The 26,996-nt window shown below is 40.5% G+C and overlaps 1 protein-coding gene across 2 annotated transcripts in view; it reads right to left on the bottom strand.

The window, feature by feature from the left end:
- Positions 1 to 26,996, bottom strand: part of ppm1lb (protein phosphatase, Mg2+/Mn2+ dependent, 1Lb) — a 118,417-nt gene that overhangs the window by 16,397 nt on the left and 75,024 nt on the right. For both annotated transcript variants that reach the window (XM_036556853.1, XM_036556854.1), the window contains exon 2: positions 5,942 to 6,116. In XM_036556853.1, the coding sequence (XP_036412746.1) occupies positions 5,942 to 6,116 (175 nt within the window). The remainder of the gene's footprint in view (positions 1 to 5,941; positions 6,117 to 26,996) is intronic.

The raw sequence follows: 26,996 nt of genomic DNA, 5'->3' as shown, positions 1-26,996 counted from the left end.
TGACAGCTATGGCATTTGTATTAAATATTTGATGATTTAATAGTAGTGTAAAAACACCACCATCAGACTGTACATTTACAATCACCACCCACTTTGTTTTTTGTATTTTTCTAGTGCTTGTAACGCTGTAAAAACTCATCTTTTAGCTCAGACGTTAATGACTCTATGTGCCACAACTGCCTGGACTATGGATTAACTTCTGTCTGGACCACAATTCATTAGAATTTAAAATAAGGTTCTTGGTTCTAGTGAGGAGAGGGGTATTGTCCCCTTCCCTTCTCCCACTGTCTACATCAGGGACACAGGAAGGTATTCTGAGATAGGGGTGCAGACATTTTAAGCAGCATATACACCAACCAGTAGAAATAGAATGCAATGATATGCAAATCATGTTAACCATATTTTAAAGGAAAATACTACAAAGACAACATATCAAATGTTGAAACTGAGAAGTTTTATTGTTTTTTGAAAAATATATGCCCATTTTGAATTTGATGCCAACAACATGTTCCAAAAAAGTTGGGGCAGGAGCGTGTTTACCGCTGTGTTTCATCACCTCTTCTTTAATAACACTCGCGTTTGGGAACTGAGGAAACACTGCTGTAGTTTTGAAAGTGAAATGTTTTCCTGTTCTTGTTTGATAAAGGATTTCAGCTGCTCATCAGTTCAGGGTCTCATTTTAAGTATTTTTCATTTAATAATGCAGCAAATGTTTTCAGTGGTGACAGGTCTGGACTGCAGGCAGGCCAGTTTAGCACCCAGACTCTTTTAATATGGAGCAATGCTGTTCTAATACATGCAGAATGTGGTTTGACATCGTCTTGCTGAAATAATCAAGGCCTTTTCTAAAAAAGACATCATCTGGATGGCAGCATATGTTCCCAAAACATGTATATATCGTTCAGCATTAATGGTCTGTTTTTTATTTAGTGCTGCCTGGTGGCCCAAAGATCACGGCCAGCAAATACTGGTTTTCAGCCTCGTCCCTTACATACAGAGATTTCTTCAGATTCTATTGTTATTATGTAGCGTAGATGATGAAAAGCAAAAGTCCTTTGCTATTTTAGGCTGAGAAACGTTATTCTTGAATTGTTGCACTATTTAATCGTGGTGAACCCCTCCTCATCTTTACTTCTGAAAGACTCAGCCTCTCTGAGATGCTCTTTTGTACCCAATCATGTTACTGACCTGTTGCCAATTAACCACTAGCCTTTTGTTGCCCCCCTGTCCCAACTTTTTTGTAACGTGTCGTTGGCATCAAATCAAAAAGTTTCAACATTTGATTTGATGTCTTTGTACTATTTTCAGTCAAATATAAAGTTTAAATGATTTGCACATCATTGCATTTTGTTTTTATTTACATTTTGCACAGAATCCCAACTTTTTTTGGAAATGGGGTTGTAGTTTCACTTTGTGGTTCTACAGTTACAGACTGTAGTCCATCTGCTTCTCTGCATACCTTGTTACCCTGTTCTCCAATGGTCAATGCCCACAGGACACAGGTTGACACATGTAAATTACCCCTACCTCTATCTCTGATTGGCTGTTCTTAGTCAAAAAAGAAGTCCGGGCTGAAACACCCCTTATAACTTCAGCACAGATGGGTGGGGCTAAACTGCTGCAGGCTAAATAGGCAGGTATATGTTAAATGATTTGATTTTTTGTGACATCACAAAAAAGAGGAATTAAAAATGGGCTGTTTTTGCTTCCATTTGTGGAGCAGGGAGTAAACGGTACGTTTTGAAACTAACACTATTTACCTACCAGATCAAACAAAGAGAATATTTTAATTTTCCATGATACAATCTCTTTAATCCATGTTAACAATATGAATAATTCAATGAGAAAACATTTATACTCAAACTTCTGTGTATCACTGCCCAGAATATGATATGACATGGTCAGTGTGAAACTCAGCTGGGGTTTCTCCTACATCACTGTCCTGTTCCTGTTTCTGCTTTGTCACTGTCTCAAATGTACACCTCTTCTTTTTTTCTTCTCCTCCTCCTACATCCCTCCACCCACAGTGAAGTCTTTAGGTGGAACGGAGGGAGGAAAAAAACACCTTTCACTCTCACTCTCTCTCTCGCTCACTCCTCTCGCTCCTTCGCCACAGAGGGATCAGCGGATAATTACTACACGCCACAGTAAGATAAACCTTTAATTAAACAGCACAGAAAGCAAAGCCCAATCACTGAGAGGAGTGATATGTTGACAAAGTTCTCTCTCTCTCATGCAGTCTCAGCATCAATAATGCATTTCTCATGCATACCACAGCCATAAGCCTATATATAGCCTAAGTAGTCTCTTGCTAAAAAAACAGTTTTTCCATTGCTATTATATATTTACTTCACTTCGTCTATTTCTGTGCATGTTTATCATGAATTATATACATTCATACAACTGAAGAGAAGTTTATCACTCATAAATCCCCTCATGAGCTGAACTAGAGAGCCTGAATCTGGGGTTAATTACCCAGGCTTTGACAGCTTGGCTTTAGAAAGCATCAAGACAAGGCTGTATTACTAAGAGTCGCATTCATGCTCATATTAACAGTCAAAAAAAAGCAAATCTATTCATGTTCTCCATTTTCTCAAAGCAAACACATCTGTAAGCTGTGCATATGGCAATTATCAGGTCAGAAATGCGGTCTTTCCATGTGATGTCTCCATTGACATCACATTCTGAATTACTAAGCTTTCATTTATCCTTACATGATCCACTTCCTGAACTCATTTAGGCCTCAAACCACTTTAAGAATGTGAAATACAAAAGAAGACCATCATACAAGTGCACTATTTTAATGCTTCTCATCTTTAAATGCTAAAAAAAAGAGAAGCACTGGTTAAGGAAAACATGGAAAAGATGAAAAAATGAGCCAAAACAATCTTCAAATAAGTTTTAAATCCCAGCCATGCACAGAGATTCAATGACATGATGAACTCCTGCCCTCTGAAAACAAGCTGGCGAGCTACGGACACATGGAATGTGTTTTTCCAAAACAGACAATTAAGAACACCAAATCCGTTCCATCTCCATCAGGAAACTAACCTCATATGTGAAGCCACGCTTGTGCTCTCACTGGTATTTACTAGGGGTGCACAATGATACGGGAACCATATCAGTATTGGCAGATAACTGTTAAATCAGACAGATGTTCAGATTTAACCGATATTTTATGATATGTTTAAATATTTAAATTCCCTTGGAATTACAAGGTTCTATCTGCGTTCTGAGCACTTCTGAGATATTGAGCTGCAAAGATTTTGCATTCCTGATAACAGAACCAAAACGTGAAACACGAGTCTTTCATACATGACAATGACAGACAACCTAAATGTGTTTTAAATGTACAATATCAAAATCCTATCAAATTTGTAAATTAGTGTTTTTGGAACAAGTCAAATGCAGACAGAACCTTCTAATCCTAAGAACTCAAGTCCTGATTGGAATTATAAGGTTCTATCTGGCAAAACATGAAAAGAAGTGTTGATTTTAAAGAAACACAAACAATTCACTTGTAATTTATTTTAAAACATGAAACTAGTGTAACAGAGTGCCTATATGTATCAGAAGGTTAAATTTAATGCTTTCTATGACTTTTTTATGACATCTATTTAAATTATTTATTTATTTTTATGACTTCTGTTTCTTGTTTTAAGACAAATCACCTTTTTCTTATGCAAAAAAGCATTGCGAGTTAAGTATAAAGGTCAGTGCTAAATATTTTGTCCAGTGCGGCGGTCGATTTTAGGTAGAAACCATTAGTTTAAGTTTCCTTTAGTTAGACAGCAACCAGCTACTGTAATAAACAGTAAAGTGTTATCAAACAGAAACCAAAAATAACAATAACATTAATGATTTGCGCACATGGCAGTACAAAAGTGATATAACATTGGTATAAACACATTCTGCAATTATTCCACGTTCCATTTAAAGACATTTTACACTGTGCCTTTGTTTTATACTACTGACACTAAAAACACACACAGCATTGGTCAAAACACTTTAAAAAAGTAGTGATGGCTGAATACTGAATAGACTGTACTAAATGTATTCAGTAACAGATTCCATTACAATACATAAAAAAGTAACATATTACATTCACATTATATTTAATACATTTAGATTATATTTAAATACATATTGATTATGTACAGAACACGTCCACTACTCATTTCAGTCATCCCTCAAAAGAGTTTAGAGCTCAGATGGATAACTAGTCATAGTGATTTATCTGTCCACTCAGGCTTTAGCAGGAGCTTCAGTGTTTGTAAAGCTAATTGCTTCTTTACAGTAACTCTTTGTGCCAATTTTGAAATAGTCAATAAACAAGCATCAATAGTGTTTCTCTTAAATATGACATATTTTAAGTTTTTATTGTTATTTATATTTTTTTTAATTTAGTATTTTTTTTTTTAATTTGGGTAAGTATTTTACAAGCATTCTCCTACAAATGTAAAGGCTAATTGTATTCTGAATACTGCCTTTACAAAATGTGACTGACTGAATACAGATACTTAATTTCTGTATTCTGAATATGTATTCCCAACACTTGTATTCTGTTACATCCCAACCCTGCTCATACACTCTCAGATAAAGAAGGTGCTAAACTATCACAGGGGCAGGACTCCTCCTGTCACTGGGATGGGATGAGACTCAAGGGTACATCTCAGCACCTTTAGTCAGGGAACATAACTGTACCATAATCCATTGAAATTATATGTATTGACTCCACACACCCCGTCTCGCCTCCAGGCTTTTATTTTATTCTTCTGCTTTAAAACATTAGATTATGAAAAGGTACAAATATGTACTTTTCACCAAACTTATTTAAGGTTCACAACTGGACCTTAAAACCCCTGTTGCACTGTTGAGGGGACATTTACATTGCCTGTACCTTGACGAACGATTTATTTCTAATAGTGTACACTGCAATAAAACAGTGTTTAAATATGTTGTTGTATTCTTTTCTTGCTGCAGGCGCCCATTAGAAAAGGCTACATTGATTAACATAGCAGTGTTTGAATACAGCTGTCTGTATTGGCTGGATTTTAGGTGTGAGCTGTACGTTGTGGGAAGAGAGCAGATCTCCTAAATGAGTTGACCTCATCTGTAAATGTGGCTCTACTGTTGATTCTCTCCTAAATAATATGTGGCTGCTTAGCTTTTTGTTGCTGTCTTGCCAATTTTCATGATTTCTTTATGTGAACAGAAGCATAAATCAGCGCTAAACATCTGTGTAAGGCATAACATTATGACAGGTACTATTTGGCAGTTACACTGATGTGGCGGTGGTGTGTTTGTGTGTTGTGCTGGTACAAGTGGATCAGACACAGCAGTGCTGCTGGAGTTTTTAAACACTGTGTCCACTCACTGTCCACTCTATTAGACATTCCTACCTTGTCAGTCCACCTTGCAGATGTAAAGTCAGAGACGATAGCTCATCTGCTGCTGCACAGTTTGTGTTGGTCATCCTTTAGTCCTTCATCAGTGGTCACAGGACGCTGCCCACAGGACGCTGTTGGCTGGATATTTTTGGTTGGTGGACTATTCTCAGTCCAGCAGTGACACTGAGGTGTTTAAAAACTCCAGCAGCACTGCTGTGTCTGATCCACTCAGACCAGCACAACACACACTAACACACCACCACCACATCAGTGTTACTGCAGTGCTGAGAATGATCCACCACCCATATAGCACCTACTCTGTGAGGGTCCATGGGGGTCCTGACCACTGAAGAACAGGGTAAAAGGGGGCGAACAAAGTATGCAGAGAAACAGATGGACTACAGTCTGTAACTGTAGAACTACAAAGTGCACCTATATAGTAAGTGGAGCTGGTCATAATGTTATGCCTGATCGGTTTGTGTGCATCTGAGCATTTTGTTTGACTGCCAGCATGGACAGGCATCAGGATGGTACAACCCGTGACCTCTCACCTGCTTCGTCATAGGAGGCGGAGAGCTTGTCCAGCATCTGCTTGTCTACGTTGAGGATCTGCTGCTCTAGAATGGACTGATAAGACAGGAGGCTGTTCTCTTTCTCTTTTTCATACATCTGCAGCTGCTGCTTTAGGACTTCAGGCAGGTGGGTCTTCGCGTATTCGGCAGCCGCCTAAAGAGAAAAAGAGAAAGAAAGAGCCTTTAAGGTCAGTACTGTGACTACATGTTAGGGCGGTCACTAGTGATTGTTAGTATTTGAGAAATCTACTGATTATTTTGATGAATCGAGTAATTAGAGCTTTTCAAAAATAAATCATATATTATAAATCTACTTAACAGAAAAACACACCATACATAACAATGAAAAGAGTCTTAAGGACTTTACAGGAAAAAGATCATCTAGGAAGACTTCAACAAAACTACTCTCTTAAATAAAGATGGTTCTTCAAGGGCTCCTTAGTAAAACAGAGGGGTCTATATAGAACCATAAACAGTCAAAGAACCCATTGCGTGATTAAAGGGTTCTTTGCATTATTAAAGGGTTCTTCAGACAGACAAAGAGTGTCTTCTGCATGGTTCTATAGAACTTTTTTGAAAAGCGTTCATGATTCTATATAGAACCATTTTCTTTACTAAAGAACCCTTGAAGAACCATTTTTTTTAAGTGTGTATGTGACCAAAAATAGATAAAAATCAATCAGGCTCTGCTTTTGTGCTTTAGCAAAGAACTTAAAGTATGCATCATCATCATCATGAAAACTTAAGATTCATCAAGAAGTTCAATTTTAAGGGGGAATTCTGGCTTAAAGGTATTTATGTTATGTTACGCAGCGTTCTGTAGTGCAGCCTCATCAGTTTGACAGAATTCATGATTTCCTAGCATTTTCATGTTTTTGTTCATCAATATTCTCACACTACAATACCCAGCATTCATTACGCAAATACAACACGCAGCCATTGAGAATTCCAATAGTGCCAACCAATCCTGAGAGCCTAGCCACTGAGCTATTGGCTAATAAACACAACCAAGCTAGCATTAGCATAAAAACAGCGATTCTTTCTTTATTCAGCACTAAATGGACACCATTCATCCCTTTTAACCAGAAAAAGGGGGCAAACTGAGGTAATTGTACATGTAATGGTACAGTCAGCTCTCTTGCTAACTTAAGCTTTTAGCTTGTTGTCCTCTTCATCTGAAGACTCATTTCTATCGAGTAACACATTCTCTTTATTGTGATGGTGAGTTAAGGACAGTTTAGGTAGCTTTAACACATTTCAAAAAAAAAAACAAAATCCACTCCAGGGCAGCTGTAGTTTGTCAAACGTTCCTCCTGCCTTCAAAATAATTCAACAGAAGGGATTTTTCTAGTTTTTAAACTAGGAAATGTCTCTTTAAAGGCTACTAGGGCTCCACTGTAGGAAGTGAGCCAGCATGTTTACAACAGATCTAGCAATAGTTCCATTTTTCAATTTTGAGTTTAACTTCCTTTAACTATCAGAACAGACCTACTACATATGGTCATGTCAGTAAAGCTTAATGAACTGAACTGGGAGACAGACAGATAGAGGGAGAGAAAGGAAAGAACGAGAGAGAGAATGTTGGTAGCTAAGTCTGGCAATATTGAGAGGGAAAACCGCAATTTCGCCTTCACTATTTTTGCTTTCCCTTGCCAGGCGTCAACCTGACACCTGGCAAATTTCAATATGGGAACACCAGCCTTATTCCAGTTGCTTATTTGAGAGATAGAGAAAGAGCGCCAGAGGTGTAGGAGCAAGTTGGCAGCTCCTGCCCAGTGAAAGAGCACTAGAAGCGGCCAAAACAGCGTCAAATACAAAAAGAGCCAGAGGTTTTGAGACTGAAAAGTCACAGAGTGTTACGAATTCACAAAAAAGCTTTGATGCCTGAAGGTTAATACAAAAGTTTGCTAGTTAATAAACCACCCCAGCGAATTCGCCCAGACGAAACAACTGCAGCAGCACGAATCCTGCCTGACCTCTACTCGGGGCTGAAACGAGAACAAATCAGCAGATAAAGCGATAGCGTCTGAAGGGAGAAAAGTGCACCAGCAGCCAAACGCACTCCTTCCTAGCCCGGGACAAGCTGAGCTGGAGAAATACAACCCGCTCCGCTATCCGTTCAGCCGATGAGATAACGCACGCTGCAGCCTTTTATGGGCCAATCCCCCACATTTCCCATCAAGCATGGGCTCATTTAGAGCTAGGAGCTCAGGCCGCCCGCTTGGTAAACAGAAAAAGAAGAGGCTGGCGTAAAGAAATAGTCTGGCAAAAGATCAAATATGCACAAAATGCGGTCAATCAGCCAAGACTGAAGCTTGCTTTTTCTGTTTAGATTTGCACCGTAGCTAATGTAGCTAACAAATAATGTAAGCTTGTGGCACATCAATTGGCACTGTGCAACCTACAAGCCTAAATCAAGTGGTGAACTTGGTTATTAGAGCTAGGCCTTCAGTTTGAGCTATGAAGATAAAAAAAAAACGAGAACACACCTCTACGTTAATAATTTCAGCCAGTGCGCCATTCTAGTAGAATGTTACCACAAAGCTGACGCCTTTATGGATTACAAGCTGATGTTTGAAACTTGTATAAGACATTTCATGTTGTATTTAATTGCTTGTAACAGTAATTAACTTGTTTTACAGTGACCGTTTCAGTACAGAGTCCTGGCATAGAGCTGCTGCCACTGTTTTCCATTCCTAACAACTATAAGGAACCTGGTTAGACTACGACTCACATTCAGCAAGTGACATATCTAGAACTTCGAGAAGACCATGAAGGTCAAAAAACAAGAAAAAACACCTCTACGATAATGCTAATTTCAGCTAGCCTGCCATTCTAGTAGAATGTTACCACAAAGCTGACGCCTTTATGGATTACAAGCAGATGTTTGAAACTTGTATAAGACATTTCATGTTTTATTTGAAACTCTAGAAGACCTAGAGTGATGTTTTTCCTCACCAAACTGGTCCCGCCCTTTGGAAAGTGGTCAATCTAACATAAGGGCTTCAGTTCAGCTCCTGAAGTCCTAAACAATGGGAGAGCTCACTGAAAACTCCTGATTTGTTCATTTTTCGTTGGACATTTTTAGCATTTATCCCTTTTGTGTCCAACCAAATCTTAACAACAAAACAAGAGCATCACTACAATACTTAGAAGATTTAAAAACAGTAAGGATGATGATTCTATACAGTAAAAATGAACTTCTCTGAAGGCCTAACAGGCCCTGATGGTTCCTCACTGCCTAAATCACCTGCCTCACACTTTGTGAACCGAGCTTTTACCTGTTTATGCCTCTCATGTTATTTGACCCTCTTTTCATCCCTCGTTTGCTCTTTTTTTAGATTCGTCCTTGGACTCTGGCTGTCATATTGTTTGTTACTCTAACCTTTGACCCTCGCATGTTTACTGACTCTGGTTCCCCATGTACCTGTTTATTGCCCTCACGGTTCTGACCTGGCCTTGTTTCTCAACTACGCCTTTGGTTTGCCCCACTTATTGTTTTTACTTCTGCAAGCATCTGTTTCGTCCAAACATATCATAGCTAATCGAATACATTTAGACGAGAAAACTGTGTATTTTGATTTTTCGCCAAAATATTCTTTCTGAGCTTGCTGTTCTAGAAAGGCTAGACCTTTGGGAACCACACTGATCAACACAGTGGTGGAGAGAACTGAAACAGGGCCTGTTTGTTTCTGCTTTTGTTTCTTTGTTTTTGTTTCATCAGTGCCATCTCATGTTCTGCCTCTGTTGCTTTACTCATCAGTTTTGTGTTTTCCCCAAATATCTGACCCCCTGTCCCTCCTCGCTGTTCCCACACTCCTCCCTCTCAAAGCCCTTGAGCTCTGTGACCCTGAAACTCCCATGAGATTCCTCTCCTCCTGTACTCGCTCTTGGAGGTATGATGGACGTCTGTGCTAGCCACTCACAATTAAGCAGCAGGTGGTCTCGCACCAGGACGGTGTTTTGATTGGTGGTTTGGAATCCACGAGTTATCCTCTCCGTCTTATAAGTCAGACATGATACTCTGCTGATTTTGCCAAAGGAATTTCTTCAGGGCATGCAAACAGCTGTGCATCTCAATGTGGTAATTTAAATGTGCAAAAAGATCCCTGAGTTATGTCCTGCTGACTGAACTGCAGTGACCAAAGGAGAACATTTACAGCAACTGTGTTAAAAAGCCCACAGCAGAAAAACGAACTTCCTTCCTCGCTTTTCTGGAAGAAAAGAGTGTGATGTAGTATGTAAATGCTGTTAAAGTTTCAAAAGGTACCGAACACTCCCCAGTCCACACAGTCTGAACTGGAAGGTGAAGGGTGGTGGGGGGGTGGGGGCTTGTGAGGGCGGTAGAAGACACATCATTATCTTTTTAAGAAATCCCAAAAAGTGAGTCAGCAGGTTTAATAAATAATGTTCACGTTAAAAAGGTACGTAAATGGCTCGACTACATCCCTGCTAATGGGGTTGAGAAACTACCTGGCGACGAGAGATGATTATGAACAGTGTTGGTGTTAGGATTGGAATTAGAACCAGGTTCTAGGTTAAGGTTAAGGTTAGAGTGAGTGTTGCATTTATTCCTCTATTTAGTTCCTCTCTCTTCTACTTAATAATCATTATATTTATCATTATTGGGGTACTTTGTTACAATATTCATAGCAACATGCAGATCAGACTGAGTTTTAGTGACACAATGGAAAAAAAATAATATGATGAATATGTATATTATTCCTGTTAATAGTATTATTTATTTTTGTGTTTTATTCTTGACATTAAATGCAGGATATATCAATATGATTTGTGTAATTGCAGGCATACTTTATGTTTAAATTGCTGTATATGAGCTATAGCCTCCTGAAGCAGCACCCTCCCCCCAGCCACTCAGACCTAATTTGCATCAATTGGCTGTCTGATTACTTATGGAACTACAGTGTACTATAAGAGCAGTTGAGGCTTGGTCTAAATCAGGGTAAATCAAAACAGCTGCTATTGTGCTGCTGATGACTTGTTTTCAAGCTTTGGATTGGTACTTATGAAGAATGCAGCAATGGTCTGGGACTGCAGGGGTTCTGAACTAATTTTTATATCAAGCACCACAAGAGAGACAGCAGTTTGCTCTGAAGAGGAGAACAATGAGGCGTTACCATTATGGTGGTCTGGCAGTAACACCCACTGCTGTTAGCGGTCGACGCACAAGTACACAGTGAAAGCGCCACTCAGGAAGAGGTGAGAACAGCAGCAGGGACCAAGCGAAAAAAATAATCAGAGGAACGGCGAGATATGGCTGCGTGGGTGGGAGCAGAGAGAGGCGAGAGAGTGGAGAGAGGGAGAGAGAAGACGGCCGAGGGACAAGGTGAAAGATAAGGCTGTGTGGGGAGAGAGACAGTGTATGTGTGTGTGTGTTTGAGTGAGATGTCAGCAAAGTGGTGATTAGAGTGCAGACATCTTCGGAAGAGCTCTCAGGCCTCAGGGACATCTCTATATCCTAACAGAGCTGGACGCGGGCCTTTAGGCCAAAGGCTGTAAAACAGGGTGTAAATCTCTGACCCTCACAACGACTCGATTCGATTACGAGTCAAGAAACTTTCTTTGCATCAGGAGGTTTTAAATTTCACCACGATTCGGAGTCAATATGATTCAACTCAGTTTAACTAGTTGCATTACATAGGATTCTACTGTTAATGGGCCTGTATCGTGAAAAACTCAATTTTCCTTGCCTTTTTGAAGTACGAGTTTTAAAAATCATCACATTTACATCTCTCTGCCTATTTGCCTATTAATGAACAAATAAAGTAAAACAATAAATAAAGTAGAACAATCACTAAATCATATATATAAACAATACAAAATGATAACAGAAAAACAGTTAAAACGAATTAAGTGATTCTAAAAATTTGCAAAGCAACCAATCACGTGAACAACACGCAAACTCTCTTAGCTCACAGAGACAGAGCCTTCAGTCCGACGGCCACAGCTGCCCAGAAAAAACACCAAATAAAACCATTCTGTGCCTTAGCTGCCTTAGCTGACCTGCTTTGTGTTTACTGGGACTAAATGGCGTTTGGTGAAGATACTTCACAGTGAGCCTGATAACTCTGAATGCCATGTTATTTCAGCAGAGGGTAATGTATTTGTGAATAGACTGTGTCACATATTGGATGTCAGTTCGCCTTGATGGAACTGCGCGGGAGGGATCGGGACAAAACATTTCATTCAAAAAATTCAGCGCACTGTAGAAGTTAGTGGAATATTCAGTTTTTCCAACTTTTGCCTTCAACCACAGCAGTGAAATAAACTGTTGATTTTGTGGGAGTGACTATTGTAGAATACTGACATTGACAAGTATGTGCCATATTTTTCTAGATCGAGATCTATAATCTGGTCAAACAATTAATACACATTTTATTGACTATTATTATAATTTGTTGTAATTGGTGTAGCTCAACCGGCACCTTCAGACAGAAGCATTGTGATGCATTTCATGCACCCCTACAACCTTCTAACGCACTGCTGTTCCATCCTCAAAGTCCTCATTTTCAGCTGCTGCTTCAAAAGCCTTAGCTGACCGCTCTGGCTACAAAGCCGAATCACTCTCTGCCTGCAGATCTTATCAGGCCTAATCCATTTGTTAGCCAAGATATGGACTGGGCATATATCACTCTGCTGAAATGCACTGAGCCTGCTCCAGCTGGAGCATTGTTTTTGGCCTTTCCAGCATTGAAAGGTTTGTTTTGACTGACCTTAGCAAGAACTACTGACACGCGAAGTGGGAGCACAACACACACACACACACACACACACACACACACACACTTCCTTCCACACCAAACAATGACCTTAAACCTCATATACGGTCAGGTAGAGCAGCTAGCTAACTTCAGCTGAACTTCAGCTTCAGTAAGTCCAACTGCAGAAAAATTTAGCCATAAGTTGTTCGTGTTTACAAGCACTTCGGTAATCTGCTAATGAGGGAAACTCTGGGTCTACATGAGTCAGTAAATAATCAGATTTCTTTCTAAATACATGATGTGTATCTTTACTGTTTCTTAGCAACCTGCCAATAAACACACCTAAAAGTAGCACATAAAAAAAAAAAATCAAATTTACTTTCTGCAGTTTTCTTTTTAACATGGGTATTTATTTATTCGGGAGCTTTTATGGCTACAAAATGCCCAAAACGCAGCCATTTGTCGCCATTTCGCAGTGGTGGTGTTAAAATTTTAAAACCGTTTAATGTCTATTGTTTCCAAAGCAGCTCCTTTCTATCTGGTTCTGTTTCTGCACATTTGCAGATGTGGAAGACTAAAAGAATTCAGATTAAAAACATACATCGTTAATTATTATTTGGCTAAAATCTGACCTAAGATATTGGAGTATACCATTTACTTTGCCACTTCAATAACATATAACTGATGAAACTGAATAATGATTGTGATATTGATGTGAATGTAAAAAAGTTAAAAAGTCTTTTCAAAACACTAAACTAAAGAAAGATGAGACATTTATTTGTCTAGTTAAGTTGACATTTTGAAATAAAGACTCTCTACTGAAAATGCACTGAGCCTATTCAAGCCAGAGCATTGTTTTTGACCTTTTGTGCATTAAAAGCTTTGTTTAGACTGACCTTAGCAAGAACTACCAATACAGAAGGTGAGAGCACAGCAGACTAGTGTTATTGGTGTGCATGTAAAAGTAAAAGTGAAAATCTTTATCTTAATCTTTATTAAACTGAAGAATGACAAGACCTTTAATTTGCCTGGTGAAGTTGACCGGCCTTCGTTAAGGCTTTCTTAGCTTATTGTATTACTTTAATGCTGCGTACAAAAAAATGTTCAAATGATATTTTTGTAAAAAAATCTAATTTGCACACTTTCTCTCACTACACCAAATCAGCCAAGACATGTTTGTTTCTGAGTCAGCTCTTAGTTTTGCACTGAAGCTATAAAGCTAATGTAGCTAAAACTGAAGCAGCTGCCATTTTGAAGCCTTCATCATACTGTTATCTACAAAAATGGACAAAAGGCTTCAAAATGGAAGCTGCTACAGCTTTTAGCTACATTAGCCTTGCAGCTCCAGTGCTGTCAGAAACCACACCATAGTCTACTTGAGATTACTTAACAACTTCACATGGTTTGAGGCAAGTGTGTGATGATTTAGGCACAGTTAGCAAGAAGCTAGTTTGTGTGGTATAAGCTTCCATTACCTGTTAGCTACATTGGCCTCATAGCTCCACTTTAAAACTAAAGGAGCAAACTTCAGACACTAAACATGTCTTGGATGAACTAAATTTGGATGAGAGCAGTGTGTGAAATACTCCCAGGTATTCAGGGGGTCTCCAGGTTGGCTAGCTATTCCAGTATTCGATAGCTGCTAATTCCCTCACTGTAAAGGTGCTGATGCTAGCTTCAACGGCAACAAAATGTTTGGTTTAACAATTCTTCTTTTGGAAATACTCTTTTCTAGTTTGGTAATGCGCTCTAACAGTCCACTTTTTCCACCAAACTCTTGGGAAATTGGGATTTACAAAGGTGATGCGGCATATCGTATTTTTAGAGGTATTCCAGGCATAGCTAGAGTTGCTAGGCTATGAAGGATCAACTAAGTGAACCGATTTGCCACCATGAGGCAGACCAGTGCTGCATTTCTAGTTAGTTAAGAATACCAAAAACAGAAGCTTAGTGATTTGTGGGTAAAGCAGCTAAACAATGAGCTTTCCTGGATTTGTATTTGAGTGTCTATCTTTCCTTAATTCCCTAATTTCCCTAATTTTCCCTAAACAGCCTAATATCATAATAAATTTATTTTCAGGAACCACCAGACATTCAGGGTGCCAAAGAGCCCCAGGCCTCCCAGCTGAGAGGGAAAACTCTAGAAACTTTTAGCTAAACTATAAATCATAGCCTTTCAAGGCTCATCCGAGGTACCGGGTCAAGGAGTCACTCTGCCATCTTTGTATTTGAGCGGAAATTGAGATCAGTGTTTGGCAGCTATATGATGTGTGGAGCCTCGTATTAGTCAGCTGTGCATGAGGATGCACAGACGTTCACTCACTCACTCCCTCGAACAGATGCCTTGAGAAATGGCCCTTCAAAGTATTTCAATCATTCAAATAAGCTTCTCGAAATCTAATCAAAGCAAGTCTGATCAGCTGAAGGCCGCTGAAGAGGATAAAAAGGAGAAGATGACTGGAGGATGTGCCACATATCCCCCCTGTGTGTCCTCCACCGGGAGAATGACATTGAGAGCAAACTAGAGAGCATATGTGGGTGTGCGTGCGAGAGTGAGAGAGTGTGTAATGGCTAATTTCATTAGAGCGGGCAGCTGCTGCGCTCTTCTCATCGGGGGGGAAAACCGGTGTACTGCACCTCACACTGCCTAGGTCCAGCACCCAGCCTGCCGCTCCTACCTGCAAAGCAATTATGGAAATTTGTGAACATGCATGCCTGAGGCTTGCTAAAAGTGACGTACAGTGGACGGCACAGAAAGGGTTCACCACGAAAATAGCCCTTAGCGGCCACTGAAGCGGATCGACACCCGATCCCCCCCATCCGAGCTCCACTCCAGTGACCTTGGCCAGATTCCTGCTGTCGTCTCTGGGTGCTGGGAAAAGTCAGTGGAGTCGGGAAGGAATATTAAAGGTACATTTTATAGGGAGGCAAGTAATCTGATGTTCGCTCTTAAAGAGGGTTCTTTGGAGCAATACTATAGAACAGTGAGCACCAATTTTAGTTCTCTAAAGCAGTGGTTCTTAAATCAGTCCTCAGGGAGCCCCATACGGTCCACACTTTAGAGTATTTTAGGGACAGTGCTTATTGACGGAACCTTTGAATGGATGTTTAAAGAACAACTTTCAGAAAAAGGGCTGTGCAGGTGTTAAGAACTCTTGCACATAGCTTTATACCAATTACATTTTCCGTTAACCCGTTAATCTAAGCAAGGAACCATTTGGGAACTTTTTTTTAAGAACAAAGTCATGCCAGGTGCAACTTGCATGACTTTTAAAACCCTACAACTGAACAAAACACAAAGTTACCTTAGACAAGGCTAAAAATAACATTTGCAGGGTCCTGGACAAAGAGCACTGGTCGTGAAATCCTACTGTTTTATGAAAATAAACTCAAAGAGTGTCCGTCAAGTGACAAGTGGCGTTTCTGCTTAACGCGATCACAAGGGCCCCTGGCCACCAGAGGGCGCCCTCAAATATGTCCCTTTTTTCTCAAATATTGTTTTGTGAATAGTTGCTGTGGGTCAGTGTTCAGGTCTTATTTGTATTGCATGTTGTAGTTCACATAAAAACGCAAGCGGCTAACTAGCTAATACCAAATATGTAACGTGAGGTGTTGTGTTCAACTGAAGCTCATAAATCAAAATTTCCCACCTCCAACTAGCTAAAATCACAGAAAACCAATTGGGAATTTTCCTACTCGGAAAGTCAGGAATTGTCCTCAACTTTGAGCTCAGCATATGAAATCACATCAACGTGGCTGCTCACCCAGTCAACAGGAATAGAGCACTACTACATAAGTGCGATTGGCTTTAGACTAGTCAATGTACAGAGATAAGGGTTAAAGTAAAACAATGACCATAAAGTTCTCTGTTTTGAGAAGGTAAATACGTAATGGACGTTAAGGTTATCACTCATATCACTAACGTTAGCTTGCTAGCTTGTTAGTAACAATACTCACTTTTATGGCGGCGTTCATGTTTTTCCACACTCTGTAGCTCAAACACAGAGGTTGAAAATGAAAATTTCCAGCTCTGACTTCCCACTTCCAGTCATGTCAAACACAGCATTAATATAAAAGGTTAATATAAAAGGAGACAAACCCGTATTAGGTTGCCAGCTAGCCAGCTAGGTTACAACCACCCACGAAAACAGTAGCCTAGTGGTCAATTCCCATAGACTACATGAGAATCCTCTTTGTTAGGTTGAACAGTGAACTGGTTAACCATGTCTTGTGCTCCATGGACGTTTTTTGAAATTTCTTTGTGTTTACCTTTGCATCTTAGTATCTACCTTAGCATCTACCTTCACAAAACTTTATCATGTTTCTTTTAAACAATTCATTAACTTGGATTAGTTGGTTCTTTTTTATTCTTGTGTTCAAAATATGACTGAGGGCCCAAAAGCAGGATGTCACTTAGGGCCCCCACATGTTCTTTGTGACTTAATAATAAAGGCATGATTTTGTGCCACTCATTTCAAACATACAGGAAAATACTGTAGCATCTGAGATGGTACATCATGATAATCATTACATGAGCTATTACACGATCAATATGGTCACAATGAATGATCGGCCACCAATCTGTGGTGGAGCGGTGGTCCTAGACTCAAAAAGAGACAGAAACGTCTAGGTAAGAAAACGTGTGCACTCAGCCTTACTGGCTGCTTAGCAACTGGCTGTTGTAGTTGTTGCAATCATTTGGCAATGTCTCTCCACCTTTCTTTCTCAACCTAGTTGTGATAATTTCGCTCTTGCCGGGACTCTACAAATGCAGAGACTTTTATTTTAGAAAATAAACTGAGACAAATCTTACAAACAACTGAGAGAGAAAAAAAAATTATTAGGCCTGATATAAAAAGATTTTATAGAAAATGTTGCTACACTGTGCTAGATTAAAATTATAGTATGACTAAAGAAAGGATGGAAGGAAAAATCAGTAAATTGGACTGTAGAGGAAAATGAGTGATTAAAGTGGAATTTTGTCTACTACTCTGAGAAAGGAAAGTAACTAGACTTTACTGGAAAGTCATTATTTAATGGTTTTCACATTATTCCAAAAAATGACCTTGTTGCCAATTGCCATCAGACCAATATTGGCTTTTCCGTTTGCCCGCACTGGCTGTAGCTTTCATGCATCACAACGTCTGAACCAAGCGCAACCAATGAAGACTTCTTTCGAAAGCATTTTGGCCAGCGAGCCTTGCGCAATCTCTCACTTCAATATTCAGCGTCAACAACACCAGCTGAACAACTTCGCAGATTGTTAGGAATAAAAAATGATTTTGGCGAGTAAGAGTTCCTGTTGAAACTGCAGCAGCTCATGAGTGCCCGCCGGGGGAGTCTGAGATTCACAAGAAGTGGATTTATTTTCTCAGTGTGGATGGTCTTGTCACAGTGAATCCTGTTGTTGTCAACAGGGTTTCAAGTGAAGGTGCTGAAAGCGGCCCAGCCTGAATGAAGTGGCAAAACAAGGCTGGGGAATTGGTGCCAGACTTCATCATTTAGGTCAGGATCCAAGGGTTTCACAGTCTTTAAAAAGTGTTTCCAAAACCCCAGCAATGCTGCTGTCCCTGACAGACACAGTACCAAAGCCACTGCTGTGCTAAGTATGATCCACCACCCAAATAATATTGGGCCAGTGGTGGTCCTATGGTCACAGATGGTCTGGAGGGTTGGGATGTGCTTTTACGCTCGAGTACTCTGTTATGCATTCCAGATGCCAGTATTTGAATACTGAAATGACTATTCGGGATTTTTTACACTGCCTCACAGAAAGTCAGAGAGAAAATAAACAGGCTAAGAACTATGTGATGCTATCAATAGTATTCGCAAAACCCAGAAAAAGCATCCTGCGGCCATGTTGTTGACATTATATGCATAATATGTAGAGCAGTTATTGCTGGCCAAATCAAGATATTAAGAAAAAGTCAGTTTGATTGGAGGTGTTGATCCAAATCGATAAGTTATCTCTGAGTCCCAACTATGCATCATTACTCGTGACAACATATTCAGACATCTCTAATTACCTAAAATTCTGCAGCAGCCTGCACAACGCAGGAGCTCCAGAATGATAAAACTACTTCAATTGTGGAAGGATTACCGATATTCTGTCCGTGAGTAATAGCTATAATAGTTTGATGGAGTTACGTGAGCCCTGCTAACATTCTGTCGTTCTCTCAACTGCATTCATAAGCTTAAACATAAGAGATCTAGACAAACAGAGCGCAAAACAATGCCTATTGTTAATCGTGAACAATTTGCAACACTCGAAAATGATCAGAACTAGAGAATTCATCCCTCACCAACCGTCTACCTATGACAAAATGATGAGACCAAACTCTGGTGTGGGGAGATTTTAAAAAGTTTTTCTGTTTATTTTCGCTATCCAAAGATTTGTCTTTCATGTGGCTTCATATCGCCGCATTGACCAATGCTTGATCAACAATATGGCGTCAGTGATGAGTGTGATGTCAATCGAACACTATCTATAACGTTCTAACGTGCTGCACTACACAAGGTTTGGGGATTTAGAGACCTCTCTGGTGGAAACGTGTAATTGCATGCAATGTGTGGAAGAGCACTTTGTAGCATGGGTTGTGCTTCAGTTCCCTTCTCCCAGTGGATGAATCGGATGATTGAAAGAGAATTCAAAGAGAACTCAGTCAAAACTCCAAGGACGTGAATTAATTATCCACTACTATCATCATATCTTAATCAGTATAATGTTGATTTTGCATTGAGCCAGACCTTCTTTTGGAGCATGTGCATGTGATTGTAATACATAAAAACAACATGGTCTGAAAAACATTGCTTTATAGGGCGAGTCACTACACGCACAACATATTTTAGCCTGTTCCCCCACAGCAAACTGGGCACTTAGCATATAATCCTGTTGATTAGGACATGAAAATACCAAAGAGATCCCAGATCAGCATCTCGTCTGGTCCAATAAAAAGGGCCTAAGTAACACACTGTTTCAACACATCACTGTCCTTGAAATCAACTTAAAAACAGCCAAACGTCCCAGTCGACAAGAAACAAGATCTGTCATCTGTTGTGAAAAACAAACGCTTTAATTGAAATAGGCCTGCATTCTTTGGAAACCACATGAAACGCTAAACGAAGCTCCATTTCAGATCCATACTGGTCAAGTTTTCCCCAAAGACCGTTAAACAAACCACAAAAACACAAAACAGAGACAGACAGAGAGGGAGAGAGAGAGAGAGAAAGAGAGAGAGAGAGACATGTTGTTAGTATTTGGAGAGGAGCAGCTGGATGCACTTGACCCAGTGAAAGAATGGCTGAACTCTCGCTCCATCCCTTTGATCAGAGAAGAGCGACGTCTCGCACGGCTGACTGGAACGAGCCTCTCATGTATTGTGCCAGAGGAGACAGGGAATTAAGCGATTCTCGGCAAGGCCCTGTGTTTCGGTTCTCCCTCTCTTTCCCTGAACCGCGGCTCTGAAAACCCTCTAACTGCACAGCGGGGGAGCCGAAGATATCAAGAAGGACTAAATGACGAAAAAAGGACAGGGAGAATCAAATACACAGAGAGATAAAAGAGTGAGAACAAGAGTGGGAATGAGGAATGAGAGAGCGAGACAGAACTTCTGAAAGACTGAGATCAGATCATACAGTACAGGAGTACTCAGGTGCTGAACTTGAACTCAGGTCACAATTTTCATGACTTGACTCGAGACTCGGATCTGACTGAATTTTTTACACTGCAAACTTTACACAACGGCTCCTTTGTCTTGAAATTACAACTACAGTGCACTTCGATTCATAGAGAAAGTACCAAAGTCTCCAGTCTAAATATAATCAGTGGTCAGGGACGCGGGATGTTTTGAGTTGAGAATGCTGAAATTTCAAGGAACATGTCACTGCTGTCGAAACAAAACCTTGTATATCCAAAATGGTAACTTTACAGGAGAAGGAAAAAACCTACTATACTTTTAATGTAAGTCAATGGAACCAGACATTTTACAAGTCATTTTGGGCCATTTCTTTTGGTCCATTCATCATGACATTTACACACAGAGTAAAGGACAACAGGCATTTTCAAATTATGTCAAAAACTGAAAAGCGACAAAAATGGAGATACAAGGTTGTCCCGACAGCAGTGATATATATGGGATTTACACCAAGACATCATGCAAAATGAATTATATAGGTAATTTACAACAAATGCAGTGTCATAATGTGATGAAGCAACAATATACACCATTTCTGAATTCTTTACAGCCAAATTGTGATTTTTATTGGCACTTATTCATTTATTTTGTGTTCACCCAGCTCACACTGTGTTAGGTGAACACACGAAACACACTAGTACCAGTATTTTCTATTAGCCCAACTCATTATATCAATAACTTTATTTGCTCTTTAAAGGGGCAATTCAAAATGTATAAATGAAAAAAAAAATCATGCATAAAATCAAAAGTAAGAGGCGACTCAGATACAATAAATACAGCACAAGTGCACAGACCTCCCTCACGCTGTTTACGTCATAAAACAAAACACAGTTTGGCCAATACAAAAATAATAAATTAGATCGCTGTTTGCTCATTTGGAACAAAAGTCTACCAATTCTGCTCTATCAGCTTCTGGAATAAGTTTTTACAAATGAAATTATTGATAAGTGGCTCTGTAACCAATTGTGCTGCCCATAGTCAAGCTTCACTCGGCTGGAAAAAATGTATTCATAACACAGGACAGTATTAAATTTATTTGTTTAAAAAACAACATTAGGTCGCTTTGGCTTTGTTCACACAGCAAGTACAAGTGGCCCAAATCTGATCTTTTTCTTCATATGTGACACAGACGTGTGTCTGTGTGTCAGTGTGAACAGATAAACACACTGAATCTGACATTTTCAATTCTGATTTGAGATGCTTTCATATACGGCAAATTAAGTCCAATACATATTCAATATGCAGCAAGGCGACTCAGTCTGAACAGCCAGATCAGAATTCATGCGACTTTTATGTCAGTCCAACTCGACATCCATCATCATTTCGCACTGCTGAGACCTTAAACATTTAGGCTGATGTTTCTGTACAAAAAATTAGAAGAGACTTATCCAAACCACTCTGTGTTCAAAGAGGTTTCGAAAGAAATGGCTGGACGCAGCCATAGGAGAACAAGGCTGCAGCGTCAAAGAACAGTTGACAGTCTGGCTCCTGTGATGCTGGAGAAGATGAAGCTGATCCTCTGGGAGCAACTGGCGTTCGTTGGTAGTCGTGATTGTTTACCTCTGGATGAGCCACATGAAGCAGCATGAAGCACTGTCCTTTTGCGCATGCGGGTCAGTTTAGGAGCTGATCTGTTCAGACAGACCAAATAAAAAAAATAAATCGGATTTTGGTGAGAAAATCAGATTTGGGCCATTTTTACCTGCAGTGTGAACGTAGCCTTTGAGCCACCAAACTAACCTGCAACTTTTCCCACACTTTTACTCTGAACACTGAATTTGCTTGTGTTGTAGTGACTCGCCACTAAAGTTGGTGAGGGAAACAATTCAGCTCACTAAAATGTTAAAATATGGGCATGCTGCACCCCCCACCCCCCTCCACTCCCTGCATCCCTGTCATCAGTTGCAACAAGAATGAAGCTTTCAGAAAGATTCCAGAGGCCTGGATTCAGCGCGCTCTCTCTTTTAAGTAGAGTGGAGTTTAATGGGTTCAATGTGTCATATGAGCCAGACTTCAACCCAGAAACCCATTACATCAAAGCTCGACGTCCATCCACTGATTTGGGGTCACTCTATATGGTTTTTTTTAATGCATGCATTATCAGTTTATCCTCTGCCCATTACCGTTCATGCCAACGAACACACAGAGCTGAGTGCTGTCTATTAGCCTGTGAATAACTAATTCAAAACATTTGTAAAATTCCTGGAACCAGAAACTCAAAAATGTGCTGGAATCTGTTACACACATGGAACCTTCTCTTCCGTTTTGGATAAATTTGCCTAGTCTTGAATCCAGCTGTCAGGCAAAGAGGCCTGGATTCAATATACCTTCACTTTTGAGGAGACTGAAGTTTAATGGGCTTAATGTTTAATAGGAGCCAGACACTCAATGCACAACAACCCAGTGTCCATCCACTGACTCTGGGTCACTCCTCTACATTTCTTCTGACCCAAAATTAACCCGTAAATTGTTCCAAAACTGAATGTAGTATGACTGCTAAATACTGAACATGTTCTAATCGGTCTAAAGTGATGAAACTTGGATGAACATCTAACAGTACCCATTTACGTTTTCCGGTTGCAGGTAAACGTCATATGCATTCACAATGAAAAAATGGGTTTTCTATTGTTCTGTTTGCATCACTAAACAAAGCAACAATAACAAACTTTACTTGATATCTGCTTCTTTACGATTGGTTTGCCAGTTTGAATTTAACCAATCAGGTCGCTGATGCTTGGCCAAAAATATGTTCTGCGATCCATGTGCCAAAAATAAAAGCAGATATTTGCTATTATTTTATTGCCCATTATAGCTGATTATGCAGACAGTACAGTGAAAAGTGGTGTTGAATTCTCTCGTTTGGAGTGGACCATCATAAAAATACCTTCCCACCAGCAGCGAACAGAACCAGGGGTCAGTCATATGATGTGGACCTGAATACAGGTGGAAAAACAGACCGAACTAAAGAATAAGTTCGATAGGTCCACATCAAACGAGGTAGGTGTGACAGGGACATTAGTTTAGCAAAGTAGCAGTTAAAATATTAAAACTGACATTTGGTGAATTCAAACTGTGACACAGCGCATTAGTTCATATATCGCAGCAAAAACATGTTTATCGGATAAGTGAGCTGCAGCTGCTCTCACTGAACACGAACTTATGAATGTTTTTCTGCTTGGGAAATGTCCCACCTCCCGGCTGAAACGGAAATTTCGTTTGGCTCTGCCAATGAATTTGACTCTTTTTCTGTTCGTGCTGGTCAGTTAAATCTTTAATGATGTCAAACACAAGGCCCGCGGGCCAAGTCAGGGACTTAACAGTCCTATTCGGCCCATAAACGTATTTTAATTTTCTATTCTTATTAGCCTGTTTCGCTCTGAGATGCACTACAGTGCCCAGCATGCAGTGCAACATAGTGTGTGTTCTGGCCCCCAGCAACAATCTATGGGCCAGCAGTTACACAAAAAGAAAAGATGCCTGGTGTCCAGTTCAAGCAAATAGGCAGTTAAAGAAAATACCTAAAACAATTTATTTTACAATTATTTTTAAATAAGTATTTAATGCCTATTTTGCTGTTGCAGTTTCGGAATAGTTTGAATAACCAATGGCCCGTTCGGGTCATCGCAAATTGTTGAATAAGAATGAAATAAAAACATAGCTGGCTCACGGATTTGCTGACATTTTTTAATATGGCCCTTTTAGTGGTTCAGTTCGACACCCTTGACGTAAGCCACCTGAACTCAATCAGAAAGTGGTGGGTCATCACCCCAGTACTCTGAAAAGTGGTGGGTCAAATACCCACTCACCTTTTCTGGCAGCCCTGCACTGGAGGATGATGTCGAAGAGAACATAGACTTTTTATGGTGGGAACACAACTAGTTGGAAACTTCTAAACCAATCCAAAACTTTTTGAAAGTGGATGTTGGGGCGGACGGTGCGCTCGTCAACACTGTCCAACATACAACGACCTGTCCTTAGCTCCTGGACGTACACATTACCTCTTACGAGGAAAAAACAGTTCCGTTAGCTGCCGATAGTTTTGCTATCTAGCTTGTTTTGCCTGCGTTACGATGAGATTCTGAAGTTATGAGCTGTTATTCTGTAATAGCTGCCATCCTGAATTCAGTCATAACTGAAGTCGTCATGATGACTTAGCAGATAAGATTTCAGAGTTGGGATGTTTCTGTAGTACGGTTCCTGGTCTTTTGTTATTCTTCCGGTATTGTTTTTAGCAGTGGGCAGCACAGCGGCGCAGAGGGTAGCGTTTTCACCTCACAGCAAAGAGGGGCCTGGGTTCGTTTCCCTGGCCGGGTGTGGAGTTTGCATGTTCTTCCTATGTCTGTATGGATTTCCTCCCACAGTCCAACGACATGCAATCAGGCCAACTGGACATGCTAAATTACTCCTAGGTGTGAGTGTTTAGCTGTGTCCCAATTCAAGGGCTGCATCCTGATTTGAGGACCGATTGCATGACTAGGCTGTCCCATTTTGAAGGCTCCATCATATGCATCCAAGAAATGTTTCCTTCCTTTCCATGGCAACGAAGGAACAGGTGGATCCTTCACCAGCCAACATAACCCGAGGTTTCAAGAACATGGCGGCATGAGCAGAGGAGCCAACGGCGGCTGAGGAGACACTTTAAATGTAAGTACTGGGTTTAAACTGAGTCGAATAGTTAACGATACAAATGTTTTTGTATCTTCTTTAAAAGAACTTGACAGGAGCGGCGTTTCATGACGCAAAAGTACGGGCGGGAACAGCAGTAATAACAGGAAATACAGTTCATTTTCATCATCTTACAAACCTGTTCACACAGAGCTCGTCTACTCGTGAACTAGCACATCAAAATGTTAAACCTGTTAAACGACGCCGCAGCCTGAAGAGCTATAACATTAATCTCCATATTTATGAATATATCACTTATTTCTTAGCTGTTGCCATCACTTTCTGTAGCACAAAATTATGAGCCAGTATTTTTTTCCATTTTTTTTCTTTAAGTGACTATTAGTGGATTAATTCATATGAATAATCCACTATGAAATATTTGTTTTTGTGCAGCTCTACTCAAGAGAGTACACATCCACGAATATTTTACCGCGGAGTACATGGCACTCTGACGCAGCCTCTCACCTAGAATCTGAAGCCAAAAACACTCCAGACTGCGACTCTGACAGGGTTACGCGCTGCCACACATACCCAGCAGTGGATCCCTCTGGCTCGGATTGATGCTCCTGAGGGCCAGCCTCCCCCGGGGCGCCTGCACTGCACATCTCTTTAGCTCTGCTGTCAATTAATGCTGCTGCTGCTGGCACTATCTGAGCCTGGCAGAGCAACCGTGTCTGTGAGAGCGAGTACAGACCCGGGGGGAGGCGCAGGCAGGCCCGGGGGGGCGCAGGCACTGTTTCTGCCTCAAGTATGTCTGTCAGGTGCTGATAACACAAACACGCACCTTAACTTCTACACCGGAGAACAACAATGACTGCCTGCATATTCACAACCCGGCCTTACTGAACCACAACAAGGGAGGGAGAGAGAGAGAGGGAGAGAGAGAGAGAGAGAGAGAGAGAGAGAGAGAAAGAGAGAGAAAAAGAGAGAGAGAGAGAGAGTCAGAGAGAGGGAGAAAGAGAGAAAGAAGAAGAGAGAGGGGGAGAGAGGGAGAGAAAGAGAGAAAAAAAAGAAAGGGAGGGAGGGAGAGAGGGAGAGAGAGAAATGATGAAGGAGAGAGACAAAGGAGAGAGATGGAGAGAGAAAGATAAAAAGAAGTGAAGGGGGGAGAGAGAGAGAGATCAGAGAGTGTGAGAGAAGAAGAGGGAATGGGGAAGGAGTGAGGGGAGGAAAGAAAGAGAGGGGGAGGGAGCGGGAGAAGGAGGAACAAGGGAGAAAAAAGAGAGAGAGATTAAGATAAAGAGGAAAGAGAGAAAAAAGGGAAATATAGAGAGAGAGGGATGAAGAAGACAAAGCGAAGGGAGAAAAAGAGAAAGAGAGAGTGAAGAGAGAGAAAAGAGATGGAGAAGAGAGGAAGGAGAGAAAAAGCAGGAGATATGGAGAGAAAGAAAGAGAGGAGTTAGAAAGACTGGGAAAAAGTGAAAGATGAAAGAGGAAGAAAGAAAAAGAGAAGAGGAAGAGAGAGAAGAAGAAAAAGAAAGAAGGGATAAAGACAGACAGGAAAAGTGAGAGAAGACAGAGAAATGAAGAAAGAGACAAAACAAGAAAGGTAAAAGACAGAGAGAGAGGCGAGAGAGAGAGAGGAAAAGAGAGAGAGAGAGAGAGAGAGATGGTGGAGTGCAATAGCAGTGGAGAGATAGCATCAAACTCATCAAGTTCAAACCACGACTCTCTAAGAGAAATGAGACCATTACAGCAGAGACAGCAGCAGAGATAGCAAGAGAGAGAAAGAGAGCGAGAGAACATCAGAGAGCGAGAGAGAGAGTGAATTAGTGGAGGAGAAAGTATTATGAAGCATGAGAGAGTGAAGGGAGATGAGAGGGGAGGGAGATGGGGCAGATGAAAGACTTTCAGAAAGCTAACGAGAGAAATTCCCCCTTTTTTTCCAAATGCTCCGGAATATGGGGACACGGCACGGCCTCGTAATCAGAGCGCTGGAGAGAGGCAGCGGGT

This window comes from Colossoma macropomum, unplaced genomic scaffold (assembly GCF_904425465.1).
Source record: "Colossoma macropomum unplaced genomic scaffold, Colossoma_macropomum, whole genome shotgun sequence".
NCBI lineage: Eukaryota > Metazoa > Chordata > Actinopteri > Characiformes > Serrasalmidae > Colossoma > Colossoma macropomum.
The sequence above is the reverse complement of the archived record's forward strand: the minus strand, read 5'-3'. Positions and strand labels throughout refer to the sequence as shown.